The sequence below is a fragment of the Coffea eugenioides genome, chromosome 4 (genome assembly GCF_003713205.1).
Source record: "Coffea eugenioides isolate CCC68of chromosome 4, Ceug_1.0, whole genome shotgun sequence".
NCBI lineage: Eukaryota > Viridiplantae > Streptophyta > Magnoliopsida > Gentianales > Rubiaceae > Coffea > Coffea eugenioides.
The window spans coordinates 32,369,802-32,382,627 of record NC_040038.1 but is presented as its reverse complement, the minus strand read 5'-3'; the positions used below and the strand labels follow the sequence as shown (position 1 = coordinate 32,382,627).

General features: G+C 36.6%; 1 protein-coding gene across 1 annotated transcript; it reads left to right on the top strand.

Annotated features, from left to right (window-relative positions):
* Positions 1 to 5,972: 5,972 nt before the first annotated feature.
* On the top strand, positions 5,973 to 8,971 carry LOC113769252 (protein FAR-RED IMPAIRED RESPONSE 1-like). Its single transcript, XM_027313717.1, has 5 exons — positions 5,973 to 6,657; positions 6,741 to 6,956; positions 7,266 to 7,549; positions 7,697 to 7,777; positions 8,915 to 8,971. The coding sequence occupies exons 1-5, from the start codon at positions 5,973 to 5,975 to the stop codon at positions 8,969 to 8,971; spliced, it is 1,323 nt and encodes a 440-aa protein (XP_027169518.1).
* Positions 8,972 to 12,826: the final 3,855 nt, after the last annotated feature.

The window sequence follows — 12,826 nt, the reverse complement described above, 5'->3', positions numbered from 1 at the left end:
CGGATGAACTCATCTTCCTTCCTTTCCTGAACCAGAGGAGGGAAGAATTTCGCGTTAAACTCCCTCATAAAATTTACCCAAGTCCTGGGCGTTTGTTCCCTCTCCCATTTTTGCCGAATGACATTCCACCAGGAGCGGGCCGCCTCTTCCAGCTGGAAAACGGCAAAAGTCACCTGCCGTTCTTCGGTATAGTGCAGGGCGGCAAAAATATCGACCATCTTTTCGAGCCAGCTTTCGGCAACATCCGGATCAGGTCCCCCGATGAACTTGGGTGGGACAAACTTTTGAAATCGTTCCAGAGCTCTGTCTTCGCTCTCAACATGATTGCCAGGGTTTCCAGGGTTTCCAGGATTAGGATTTGGATTCTGGCCTTGTTGCTGCACCACTTGTGCCAACAGGTTTGTCATTTGCTGCATAGCGGCAGCTATCTGTACATTAGGGTCAACTCTCGGTTCAGGATGGGGTCCAGAGGAGGTTTCTCCAGTACCCCGGTCTGGCGTAGGTTGCCTATTCCCGCGCCCACGGCCCCGTCCACTACGTGTACCGTCCATACAAACTAAGTCGATCTAGGTCACAAAATAAATATACTGTTAATGGGCAATGGGCACCTAACCCCTCCTTTTCGCAGCCCGAAACAGGAACAAGTAAACAAGAACAAATAACTACTCCACTCCCTCGTAGAGCATTTAAACACATAACACATATACAGAGAACACATAACAGTATCAACAAGTATACAGAACAGTCAGTCAGGTACATACAAAATCACAATTTCTAGTTCGCCCAATTCTTTCTAACCTAGACTCTCGTCTCTTTCGTATCCGGGCGCAAGAATCCCATTTAAGATAATTCACAACTCGAGCCGGCCGGTCCCAAGCGTAAATCATCCATACTAAAGATTCCTACCCGACATACATATCTATCTTCCTCAAGTTTCATGATAAAGATTTTTTTACACTTATGACATGCCCGATTCATAACTTATGCTCAAAAGAGCACTTAGACATATTCATGAAATCAGGACCATAACACCACTTGGCCCTAGGCTCACTCCGCGCAGAGACCACGCGAAGTGGCTCTGATACCACCTGTGACAGCCCCACCTTCCCCTAAGGCGAACCAAAGAGGTTAGCGGACTGCCTGCCCAGCTCTCGCCAGGACTAACGGTGCAGTATAGAGCGATCTATCACGTTCCGGAACTTATAACGCGCGAAAACAAGGCAAAAGGGCAAAATAACCCAAAATAAAAGAAACGAAATCCGGAGTCGGTCATGAATAGTAACCGACCCGTCCGAAACCCAACCAAACATCGAAATACATATACAACATAACATTAAACATTTACAAGCCACAATGGCATTTAAAAGTGATACAAAAGTCACTACATATGTGGTTTGCCAAAACAAAAGTGAAAACGGCCCTAATGATACATTTAGGGTCCCATTTTATATACAATACAAAAGAGTCATTTATCTAGTTCATTCGGCAACCATTTATCAAAATTCTTTCCAAAAGAGTCATAATCCTGTAAGGAAAACAAAAGGAACGGGGTGAGCTAATTGCCCAGTGAGAATACAACTCAAGCCACCAAGTTCATAGATGCATCAAGTTGAACAGTCCAATTGACCAAAAATAAGTAAAGCCACACATTAAGAATGAGGATAAAGGATACGGGTGGCTCTCAAGAGCCCTTTTCCTCGTTTGCATTCTTGATCGGATCTCATTGACTCTCCGTCAATGTTTGAAAGTAACCAACCGTAGACTTCACTTAACTTCCATTCCCTTCCTCCTAACATTCCTCAACCGGGCCCGAAATCCAAACGCATGCATTGTGGTATTACTCGAGTAAACCGGAATCAAGAGTCTCTCATACTACAAGATTCCATATAACGTTGCCCAAGGTACATTAATTGGCACGACCAAGCCCTCGCCGGCTCGATTCAATCAATTTCCAATGGGATTGAGCTCATGGATAATATTTGAAGTCATTGATAACATTGATAACATTTGTATTTCATTTCATATAACATTTCATATAACATTCCAATAACTTTTCAATAACATGCGAAACAATAAGTGAGAGTGATAAAGTACACTTTCACTTCAAGCAATTAACATTCCAAGCACCAAGTTCAAGTAGCAAAGCCATATAATAGCACACAAGTGAGTAGTAAACTCACCACGCAAGAAAGTGGTGTTTCATACACCGTGGTCACCAATCCGCCGTGAACTACCGTCACGTCCTAGAATCACGCAACAAATGCAATGAGACTCGATAACGAGTCGTATAGCAATGCTTAACACAACCCCAATAGGGTTTCATATGCACAAATAAGCATGATAGCAAACCAGAAATTAAGAAAGGGCTTTAACTTAGGCCTTGATAAGAAAACCGGTTTTGACGTCATAATGCGGTAATGGCACAACTCTCACTACAAATATCGGTTGGGGGTGTAAGACCCACCGTTTCGAAGCTATGGAACAGGGCTACAACAATGTAGAAGACCACTCAATCCAGTTCTTAACACAACTAGGTCAAATATGCCAAATACTAACCCAGAATTCCCACAACAGGTTTGCAAAACACACAAAACTGTAATACATCAATCTCAGCCTACACAGGTCCAAATGCCGAAATTCCAAAGGCATAAGTTAGCTAAGACATCCAGCTACATTTCCTCAGAAGACACCAACTTCAAAATCCAAACCAATTCCAGTCAAAACAGGCAATTACTATCGCAGTTCGGACATTCTGTGCACCAAAAACAGCAACAGTAAAAACGCCATAACTCACTCTACACTAGTCCAATTGCCCTGAAATTTTGTAGGCACACTAAACTCATCAATACCTACAACTTTCATGTTTTGAGCAAAGTCCAATTCGGCCTCTAACCCAGTGATCTAAAACCGGACAGAATTGGGATTTTATGAACCCTAACTTTCCAATTTTCCATCCAAATCCAAAATTAATTGCATTTATCCACAATTCACTCCCACTAGAACCATTATAGTCCATTTCAAATCATCCAAGATAGCTACAACATTCATTTCATATTAAATCAGAAAAATTCCCAATAAAATAAAAGCTTCACCAAAACTCTTCAAATCAAGAAATAAATCATATATTTCATCACCCAAGGCACCTCTAAGCATATTATAAGCATCATTAGGTATAGGGGAGAGGTTGTAGCATCACTTACCAAGAAACAAGGGAAAGAGAGGTTGTGGACACCTTTGCTCTTCAAAACAACTTCACTACAACCCTTACTAGCACTAGAAGGTAGGATTTTATGGAGTGAAATGGATGGAAGCAAATGTTTTTGGTTGATTTGCACCAAGTAGAAGCTAGAACTTGAAGAGTTTCTCCTTCCTTCTTTGCTCAAGATGGCCGGCCAACAAGAGAAGAAAAATGGTGATTTTTGTGCATTTTTTGATATTTAATCCTTTGGTCAAAAAAGTCAAGAAAGTGAATAGTGTTTCTTAAAGTCCAACCAACCATATTGTGACACTTGTCACACTCATTAATGCATTCTTCTCTTTCTTTTTTCTCTCTCACATCAATCACTTCACACACTCTTCTTATCACTTAACACCCGATAAATTTCTCACAGTATCCGAAACTTAACCTTATTGGCCGAATTTTTCCTAACTTTTCGCACTAGTGGGTCCCACATCCAATATCTATTCTTACTTTTCAAAAAATTCACCAATGCTAGAAAAATCATCTTAAAACCATAATTGCTCATAAAATCCACTAAGAAAATATTTCTAAACCAGATAATGCCGAAAACATGCAATTAAGGGGAAATAAACCCTAGGGAAAATATTAGGGTTCTCAAAATCTATTTGCTACTAGAAAAATTATCTAAAAATTATATCTGCTCCTTAAAATTATCTAGAAAAATTTTCTACTCACGAAAATGCAGAAAACAAGTCATGAAAAATTCTAAAACCTAGAAAATAAAAATTACGGGTTCTCACAGCGCGGGATGTTAATCCATTGGCGTAGATTCTCATCCTACCGTCTGCATGGAGATACCCATTTCTATTAAAAATTCTGAATTTTTTGTCCTATTTGGTTTTTTTGGGTTGCCTTTTTCTTGTTGAGTTAGATGGTTATGAGATGATCTGTTTGTGTGATTGTTCTCTATGCACTACAATGGTTGGCAGACTATGGCTTACGTTTTCCCCTTGCTTTCTGGATCATTGGTTAGTAAGAATTGGCTTTATGGTTTTCCCAGTAATCCATGAATACCAAATCATGACCCTTTGTGTCTAATAAGTTAATTTAGGCGACAAGAATTTTTAGTTTGAAACTTTAATTATGTCTTTCTTCGTGTACTGCATCTTGCAGTGACTAGCATGCAAATTTTTTTTTGCTTTTCATTTCCTGCTTTTGTTCATCTATGAGTGACTTATGCGAACAGAACATTACAGGAATAGCAACATTAAAATAATATGAGTCAAACAATAGTTGTAAACAAGAATAAGTGCAAACCGTATAGTTTTTCCACCGGGAGGTGTTGAAGAAGAGTAGGGCAGTAAACCAAGAAACACGATCAATCTATTTCTCTATACGTTAAGTTGGAACAAAAGGGTAAGAAACACTTAAAAGTGCATTAAAGAGGACCTTCAATAGTAAAATTCATGAGTAATGATACTGTACCATAGAAAGCATGCATGAATAGACTATGAAGCAAGACCGGTAGCATGAGATCATAAACGACAGATTGAACAGTTGTTAATCATCTAGAAAGGTTATATACACAGTAAATGGACAAAAGTATTCCACTTTATGAAGGAAAAATCTGTCAAGCACAAATTAGACTATAATCTGAAATGCTTTTTCGTAGTCTGAACCAAAGACATGCATTATTTATTTATAGATGGTAATTTAATATCTATGCAGGCTTTTAACTATTACAAAAACAATGAAGAATTTGGTTAATAAGAAGAATATTAAATATAGAATCACCAAAGGGGGTAACAAATTATGTATTTGTATTCGGTAATTTGATATCAACAGTAAAAAAATATGTATACAGACTTATAGGGTATGCATAATAAGTAAGTGGGATGGGCTAAATCCACATCCCTGCATACTAAATTCACACCCTATACTATTATTGACAATTATGTCCTTAACTTTTATACACTAAATCATCACTCTATAGTATTTAATTATGTCCTTAACAATTCTTCGTGTAATGCATCTTACAGTGACTAGCATGCAAATTTCTTTCTGCTTTTCATTTCCTGTGGTCCATGATACAGGTCATTTGTTGGGTTTTGGGGGAATATGGAGAATGATTTGCCAACTCATGAAGTCCAATCATGTCGTAAATTGGACTTTGAAGATGTTGACTTGCAGGAGATAAATGATAATGCCTTACCTCTTTGTATTACTGATGGCAATCAAGGAAATCAAATTTTTCTTCCTTTGGCTATACCAGATGACTTGGTCCCGAAACTTGGCATGGAATTCGATACTGAAGTAGCAGCCAAAAATTTTACCAAAAATATGTTAAAGCATCTGGTTTTGGAACTTGATTGAGTAAGGGACATAAAGACAAAAATAGTGATTTGATGTTGGACAGGGTTTTTGCTGCTCCCGTGAAGGAAAAAAGCAAAAAGACAAACGCAATATGATTGTTAAGTGTCCTCGTCCAGAAACAAGATGTGATTGTAGTGCAAGGATGAAAATTAGTTGTACACAAGGTGGAAAATACCGTATTATGCAATTTGTTGCTGAACATAATCATGAGCTATCAATTCCACGCAAAACTCATTTATTCAGATCTTATAGACACGTGACAATGGCACACAAAGTTGAAATAGATATGGCCCGAAGTTGCAGAATTATACCAAAACAATCGATTGAACTGATGTTGAAACAAGTTGGTGGATGAGAAAATCTTGGATTCATTCGAGACGATTTAAAAAATTACTTACGATCCAAAAGATCCATACCAATGATGCAAGGTGACACAGGAGGAGTCTTAGAGTACTTACAAGGGATGCAATTAGAGGATCCAAATTTCTTTTACGCCATTCAAGTAGATGAAGATGACTTGATAACTAGTATATTTTGGACTGATGCAAAGATTAGAACGGATTTTGCTCATTTTGGTGATGTGGTTTGTTTTGATACAACTTATAGAAAGCACAAAGATGGGAGGCCAATTGCATTATTCATTGGTGTAAATCATCATAAACAAACTACTATTTTTGGGGCTTCTTTGATATATGATGAGACAATTGGAACATTTGAATGGCTATTTGACACATTTGCTAAGGCTATGATGGGAAAAATACCAAGAACTATTCTTACAGACCAGGACGGAAGAATGGCAACGGCTTTGGCTTCTCAATGGCCAACAACGTATCACCGCTTATGTATATGGCATATCTATCAAAATGCAGCAACGCATCTAGCTGATGTCTTTAAAGATTTTCAAAATTTTGCGACAGATTTTAGTTACTGCATATATGACTATGAAAATGAGAATGATTTTTTTGAGGGATGGAGTGAAATGCTAAAAAAGTATGGTCTAGAAGACAACAAGTGGTTGAAGAAAATGTTTGATATAAAAGAGAAATGGGCTTTAGTGTATGGGAGAGAAACCTTCTGTGCTGATATGACCACGACCCAACGAAGTGAGTCCATAAACAGTGTGATAAAGAAGTATGTAAGTTATAAACATGACTTGAATTTTTTGAACACTTCCAAATGCTGTTAGATGATCGTCGCTATGATGAATCCGTAGCAGATTTTAAAGGCAATCAAAGTACACCGGCAATGACATTTCCTTGTAAGATTTTACAGCATGCAGCAAGTATATATACACATGAAGTGTATGAAAAATTTAAGGAGGAGCTATGCAAAGGGATTGATTGTAAATGGGAAGTTGATGGTGAATTAGGAAATCAACTGATTTACAGAGTTACCACCATATGTAAGACTTCCCACCATCTTGTAACTTATGATTCATCCACGAATTCAATTTCTTGTAGTTGTAAGAAATTTGAATTTGCTGGATTTTTGTGTTCACATGCACTAAAAATATTGATGACTCTGAATATTGTAACAATTTCGGATGCATATATATTGAAGAGATGGACTAAAGCAGCTAAAACAGGAAATGTACATGTTTCCAGTGAAAGTAGCCCGGAAATGGAGTTAAAGGCAAAATTAAGTTTTCGTTACAAACAGTTATCCTATCTATATATGTAACTGATGACAAAAGCTTTTGAATGTGATGAAGCTTATCAAATTGCTAAAGATGGATTTTGGAAAATGTCAGAACAAATAGATGCATGTTGTCAAGGGAAAAAGAAAATGAAAGAAGTGCGTATTGAAGAAAATTGTAGTGCGTATCAAGATGTTGACACTAATCCATCTGAAATTGCTTATAATAAAATAAAAGGCATCAAGGTGAAAGAAAAAGTCACCTACAAGTCGAGCAAGAGACCAAGAAGTGCACTAGAAATGGCTACTAAGAAACGCAAGTACAAGGTGAAAGAGAAGTTTTCATCGAAAAGATTACAGGTTAGACAATTTATTTAGTTTATGTGAACAATGCTATTTGATTGTTTGACTATTACCTTTTTTTGGGTTCCTTAGTTGTCTGATGAATGATGAGTATAGAAATAGTATTAGGATCCTTATTTATAATTTGGATAAAAATGATTGTAGGAATTTGGAAATAATGTTGTTTATTCAAGTATGGATTCTGCTACAATTCAAGGTTTTGTTCGAGAATTACCACCACAGCAGGTATAGTTATTCGTCATTTTTGTCTTGTATAGCATAGTAGATATGTAATTTATTTTAAATTTTTATTTGAATAATTTATTCTTTAGATGACTAAACTACATTAACGATATTTTTTTTCAATGAAAATTTTAATTTGTGGTCGTCTCTCTTTAATTATATCAAGAATTTGGAATTCCAATAGAAGACATCTACAATAGGCGAAATCCCAAAAACATGACACAATTATTGCAAGTAAGCAAATAGTATGCTTTTTGTAGATATTATGTCAACCATTAGTTGCATGTTGTTTCTTATTTATATTAATTTTTTCTAGTATTATACTTTTACAAGTTTATAGCTATTTTTATAATGAAGGGTGGTCTTCTATTTCTTATTTTTTGGGCAGACGTTGGACCTTAACTTCTACCAAGGCTATGATTTGATGTCTTCAAGTTCAATAGCACACCAGCAGCGTCAATGAGTTTTGTCCAAATAAGAAAAAACCTTGATTAATTACTTAATCTTATATTCATCCTTCATAATCAGGAGTTACTATTCTGGATATGAAATTAGGAGTTATTATTGGCACTTCTGTTGACATTTTTTATTATTTGAGCTAAACAAAAATATTCATCCTTCATTGAGTTCACTATCACTCCCTTGCTATCAAACTGTGATTAAAATGAAATGTAGGGGTGTTTTTATATTTTACATGTAGAAAAGTCAAGTGGAGTGAACAAATCTGTAAAAGATGATTTTGATAATCTGGTGCAAGTTGATCTACCGAACGAAAAAACTGCTGACAATAACCTTTTTCTGCTTTTCATAATCAGATCATCCAAATTTGATGCATTTAGGGTTGGTATATGTATATGGGATCAGGAATAATGCACTTTTTGCACGTTGAAGCTCAATAAGGATGAATATTTTTGTGGTAGTGAACTCAATGATAGTGATATTTTAATCACAGCTGACAATAACCTTTTTCTGCTTTTCATAATCAGATCATCCAAATTTGATGTATTTAGGGTTGGTATATGTATATGGGATCAGGAATAATGCACTGTATGCACTGTGAAGAGTTTTCTGTATATATTAGTTTGATAAGTTACACTTATAATTCAATACATTTGCTAACTTAGCATTTGTTTTTTGTAGACACAAGAACTGGGAAAGAATGATGATAGTGATCAACAAGTTGCTAAAGATGAATGATCAGTGCAAAAATCTTGGATGGTGTGAAGTTATACATTTATACACCTCGGAATCTATCCACTCTTTTCTTTCTGTTCCCTTGTAAAAGAGGGATCATAGATTTTTATACACATCATTCCATTTTTTGTTTTCCTCTTTCTGAGGTTTGAGCACAATGAAATTGATGATTATGCTACCAAAATTCAAATAATGCTAAAAGTCATAGAGAAAATGAACTAGAATGAAAAAATTGCTATACAAAATTTATATTGACGTGCAAGACATAATGAACTAGAATTGCGGAATCAAACCATAACGTTATGTTTTAAAGCCACAAAAGCAAGCCATGGAGACCAAAGCCAATAATTTTCAACTTTGACATGAAATAACATCTTAGCTGCACTCAATCAGACAAGGGGAATATCCACAACACCTTCCCAGGTATTTGGGATTTCACTTATCATCTTACAATCAAAGCAAAAGGCTGATGATCTCACACACAATTAACTTGAGTCTGCATAACTCTAGTCTATTTATTTCATCTCAAAGATACTGCAACAATATATGCTTAAAACACACGAACACTGAAGGGAAGCATGCCAACCCCTTATTCAGTAATAGTAGTGGATCGAAATAACATGAACCCCTAGAATGCAATCTCTGAAGCAAAATTTACTTCTGAAGTCTCTAGAATGCAAAAGCAAGACATTGTAAATCAAACCAATCGTAACAAGTCTAGAATGCAATCTCTGAAGCAGAAACACAATGAGAGGCTTTGTGCAGGTCAGACACTGCAATACAGCATTGGCATAACAACTGCACAATAAAATGAAAGAAATCTTGAATATACTTGACAAATAATAAAAAATCCTATGAAATTTGTTTCAGTACATTATTGCATTAAGAGTCTGTACATTTCCTATATCTATAAAAAAATTTTAGAGCTATTGATATGTAAAAGCACAAGAAAAGCAGGAAAAATTTTGAAGAAATACCTGTTTCCACAATTTTTAAGACCTCTTGGAGACATGTTGAAAACTTCATGTTGAAAGAACTTCACAAAATCTTCATACGAAAATAGTATCTATGAAATAAAAGAAAAAAATTTATCCATAAACTTTCATGAATGACTAGGCCCAGAATACACCATTTAGATTCATCAATCAAGCAGCTTAAGAACTGGCAATCAAAATCTTTGCTGAAATGTTTCAAACAGATGCATTACTCCTATTTAATATTTTTGCTCTATCTGTTTAAATGATAATAGAACTGCTCCTATAATTCAGACCTTAACTTTCTTATGCTGGTCAGAATTTACTTCTGAAGTCTCTAGTCTCTCAAGTTTTGAAGGCTTCATGAAGCCAATCATCTTCATAATTCCCATGCCAGTAACACCATTACTTCCTTGTGAAGGGCCAGCATCCTTTGTTCGATTAATTTCTGTTTCATAACCAATTGTTAAGTAAATATCACAGATCAGCAGGGACAAATCAAAAAATGATGCTTCTTTCAAACTTACTAGACTCATAACAATTGCTCTTAAGCCTCAGAAGAGAACAACTAGATACATTTTTTAGGAATAAAACTAAGAACAATTAGATATATCTTTCCAAATCCTTTATTTTAAATCACTGTAATTTTGTTATGCATTCTAGCAAAACTTGTTCAGTAAGAATTATAGAATACCGCAGTTAACCACAGTTCACATACCGAAGATAAGTTTTATATTCCTACAGTATATGCAGATACATATTACATGCAAATGTGTTCAAAACCAACACTAAGATCATACCAGTACCAAACAGACTTGCACTGTTTACAGCGAGTTGTACTTTGACCAAAGCATCCTGCACACTGATGAGTTGAATTGTTTGGCAAGCATAACACGGGGACAATAGTAGTAGCAGTCATTGCTTCAACTCTAAGAGATTCTTCAGCTGCCTGCTGAGTAAGCAAACTAACCCTCTCTTTTTTTTTTCGTTGACTCGCTCCATTTTCCTAGCAAGATATATGTAACCAGGGGAAGCACAACAAAGACCAGAAACAAAGCTAGTATATCAATTTCCCTTGGCTCAAGCATGTCCTCACCAAAACAATCATGTCTCGTTTTCCTCTAAAACCTCTTTGGCATGGCAGATCGCACTTAACTACATGTAAGAATTATAGAAACAACACAGAGATCAACTAAGTAGACAACATCATCAACTTCATCATTCAACTCAATTGACTAATCTGCTGCACATCATTATATAAGTGAGTATCAACCAACCATCACAATTAAAGGCTATGACAACCATAATTTGAGAACAGATTTCAGAAAGGAGTCACAATAAATCCGAATGACAGAATAATGGGCAAAGAAAACTGCGGGAAAACAAAGGCAAGAAAAACCTACGGAAAAAATGATTCATGACGCCTAGGCATTTGATTGAATACGTGGGGAGTTTCGTCCAAATTGATCACTCATAATCTGAAGAAAGGGCTCCGAAGAATGACCACGAAATTGGGGTTCCCAATGTTTCTCCATGCTATTAGAGATGCGCCAACCTTGGGATGCTTTACTCTTAACCCCACAAGGTTCTGAGATGGAGCATAACCTGAGTCTCGGTTAAGAACGTCGATTTTTGTGCTTTCACACGGCGCACGATTCCACGATCAGATTTCCTTCGACTTCGTGACAGAGGACATAGCATATGATCATCGGCCGAAATCATGCCACCAGGCATTTGAATTGTGAGTGATCTCTGATGAGCTGATGAGTGATATCTGACGGAAGCTTTTGAGGAGGAGTGAAATCTGATGGGATAATGATTTCGTGGCCTTGTGGCACTTTTTTTTGTGCCTTGTTTAATCTTTAATTTTGTTTTTTGGGTTTTTATTTTAATCAATTTTGGTTATAGTGATTAAGTTTCTCAGCCCGACTAATCGGTTAATTAATTAAATATGGTTCGAGTTGGGTTATTTCAGGATTTGGTTTATAAAAGAACACTTGGCAAGTTTAGAAGAGGTGGGATAGGGTGTGAGACAGGGTGTGGTACAGAGGATCCGTTGCGTAATGTTTGGCCATCAAAGCTAACTAAAGCCAACCCACAATTAAAAATTGCATCATTGAACTCTTCTATATTCCATATTGCGAGCATTTGGCGGGGCACCACCAGAATGTTCACTGGCCGAAGTGATGACATTAAAATCTCCTGCAACTAGCCAGAGATCATTGGGCCTCTTCACTGCCTCCATAGCTTCCCACAGACTCCCCCTCCCCACTTTAGTGCACTGCCAAAATATGAAACGAAATAGCACCCGGCCCTAAGATTTCCATATGAACCAACTGCGCTCTCATCTCACGAAAAGACAAGTTTAAGATGTCTAACCAGAATATCCAAATCTTACCCTCTAAAAAAGATCTGGCATAAGAGAAATGAAATAATCGACATATAGCATCCAATTGAGCAATATTAGACATTGGCTCAATGAGTTATCAACAATTATCTTATTAAGATATCTTTGAGTGTCACAATGAGAAACGCCTCTAACATTCCACACTAATAAATTTATTGGATTAATCATCAAAAATCAGTGAGGACTTAGCTTGAGAGAAGAAACGATTTAGCTTCTTATTATAATTTGTTAGTCGCCAGGATTTTTTATGAAGATTGTTTAGGAGTTCTACATCCTTTGCATCCATTACCGCACCCGGAGGATATTCATCTTGCAACAAGACAGAGCCCTCCTGATTCTTGTCCAAGAACACCTTAAAATCGCAGAGTTGCTGCTTCGAAACCACCTGCACACCACCACTTTAAACCTGAAAGTTTTTGCTCTTGAGAGCAGTGAGCTGGTGAAGATCCCATAGATCTGCTACCACAACCTCCTAGA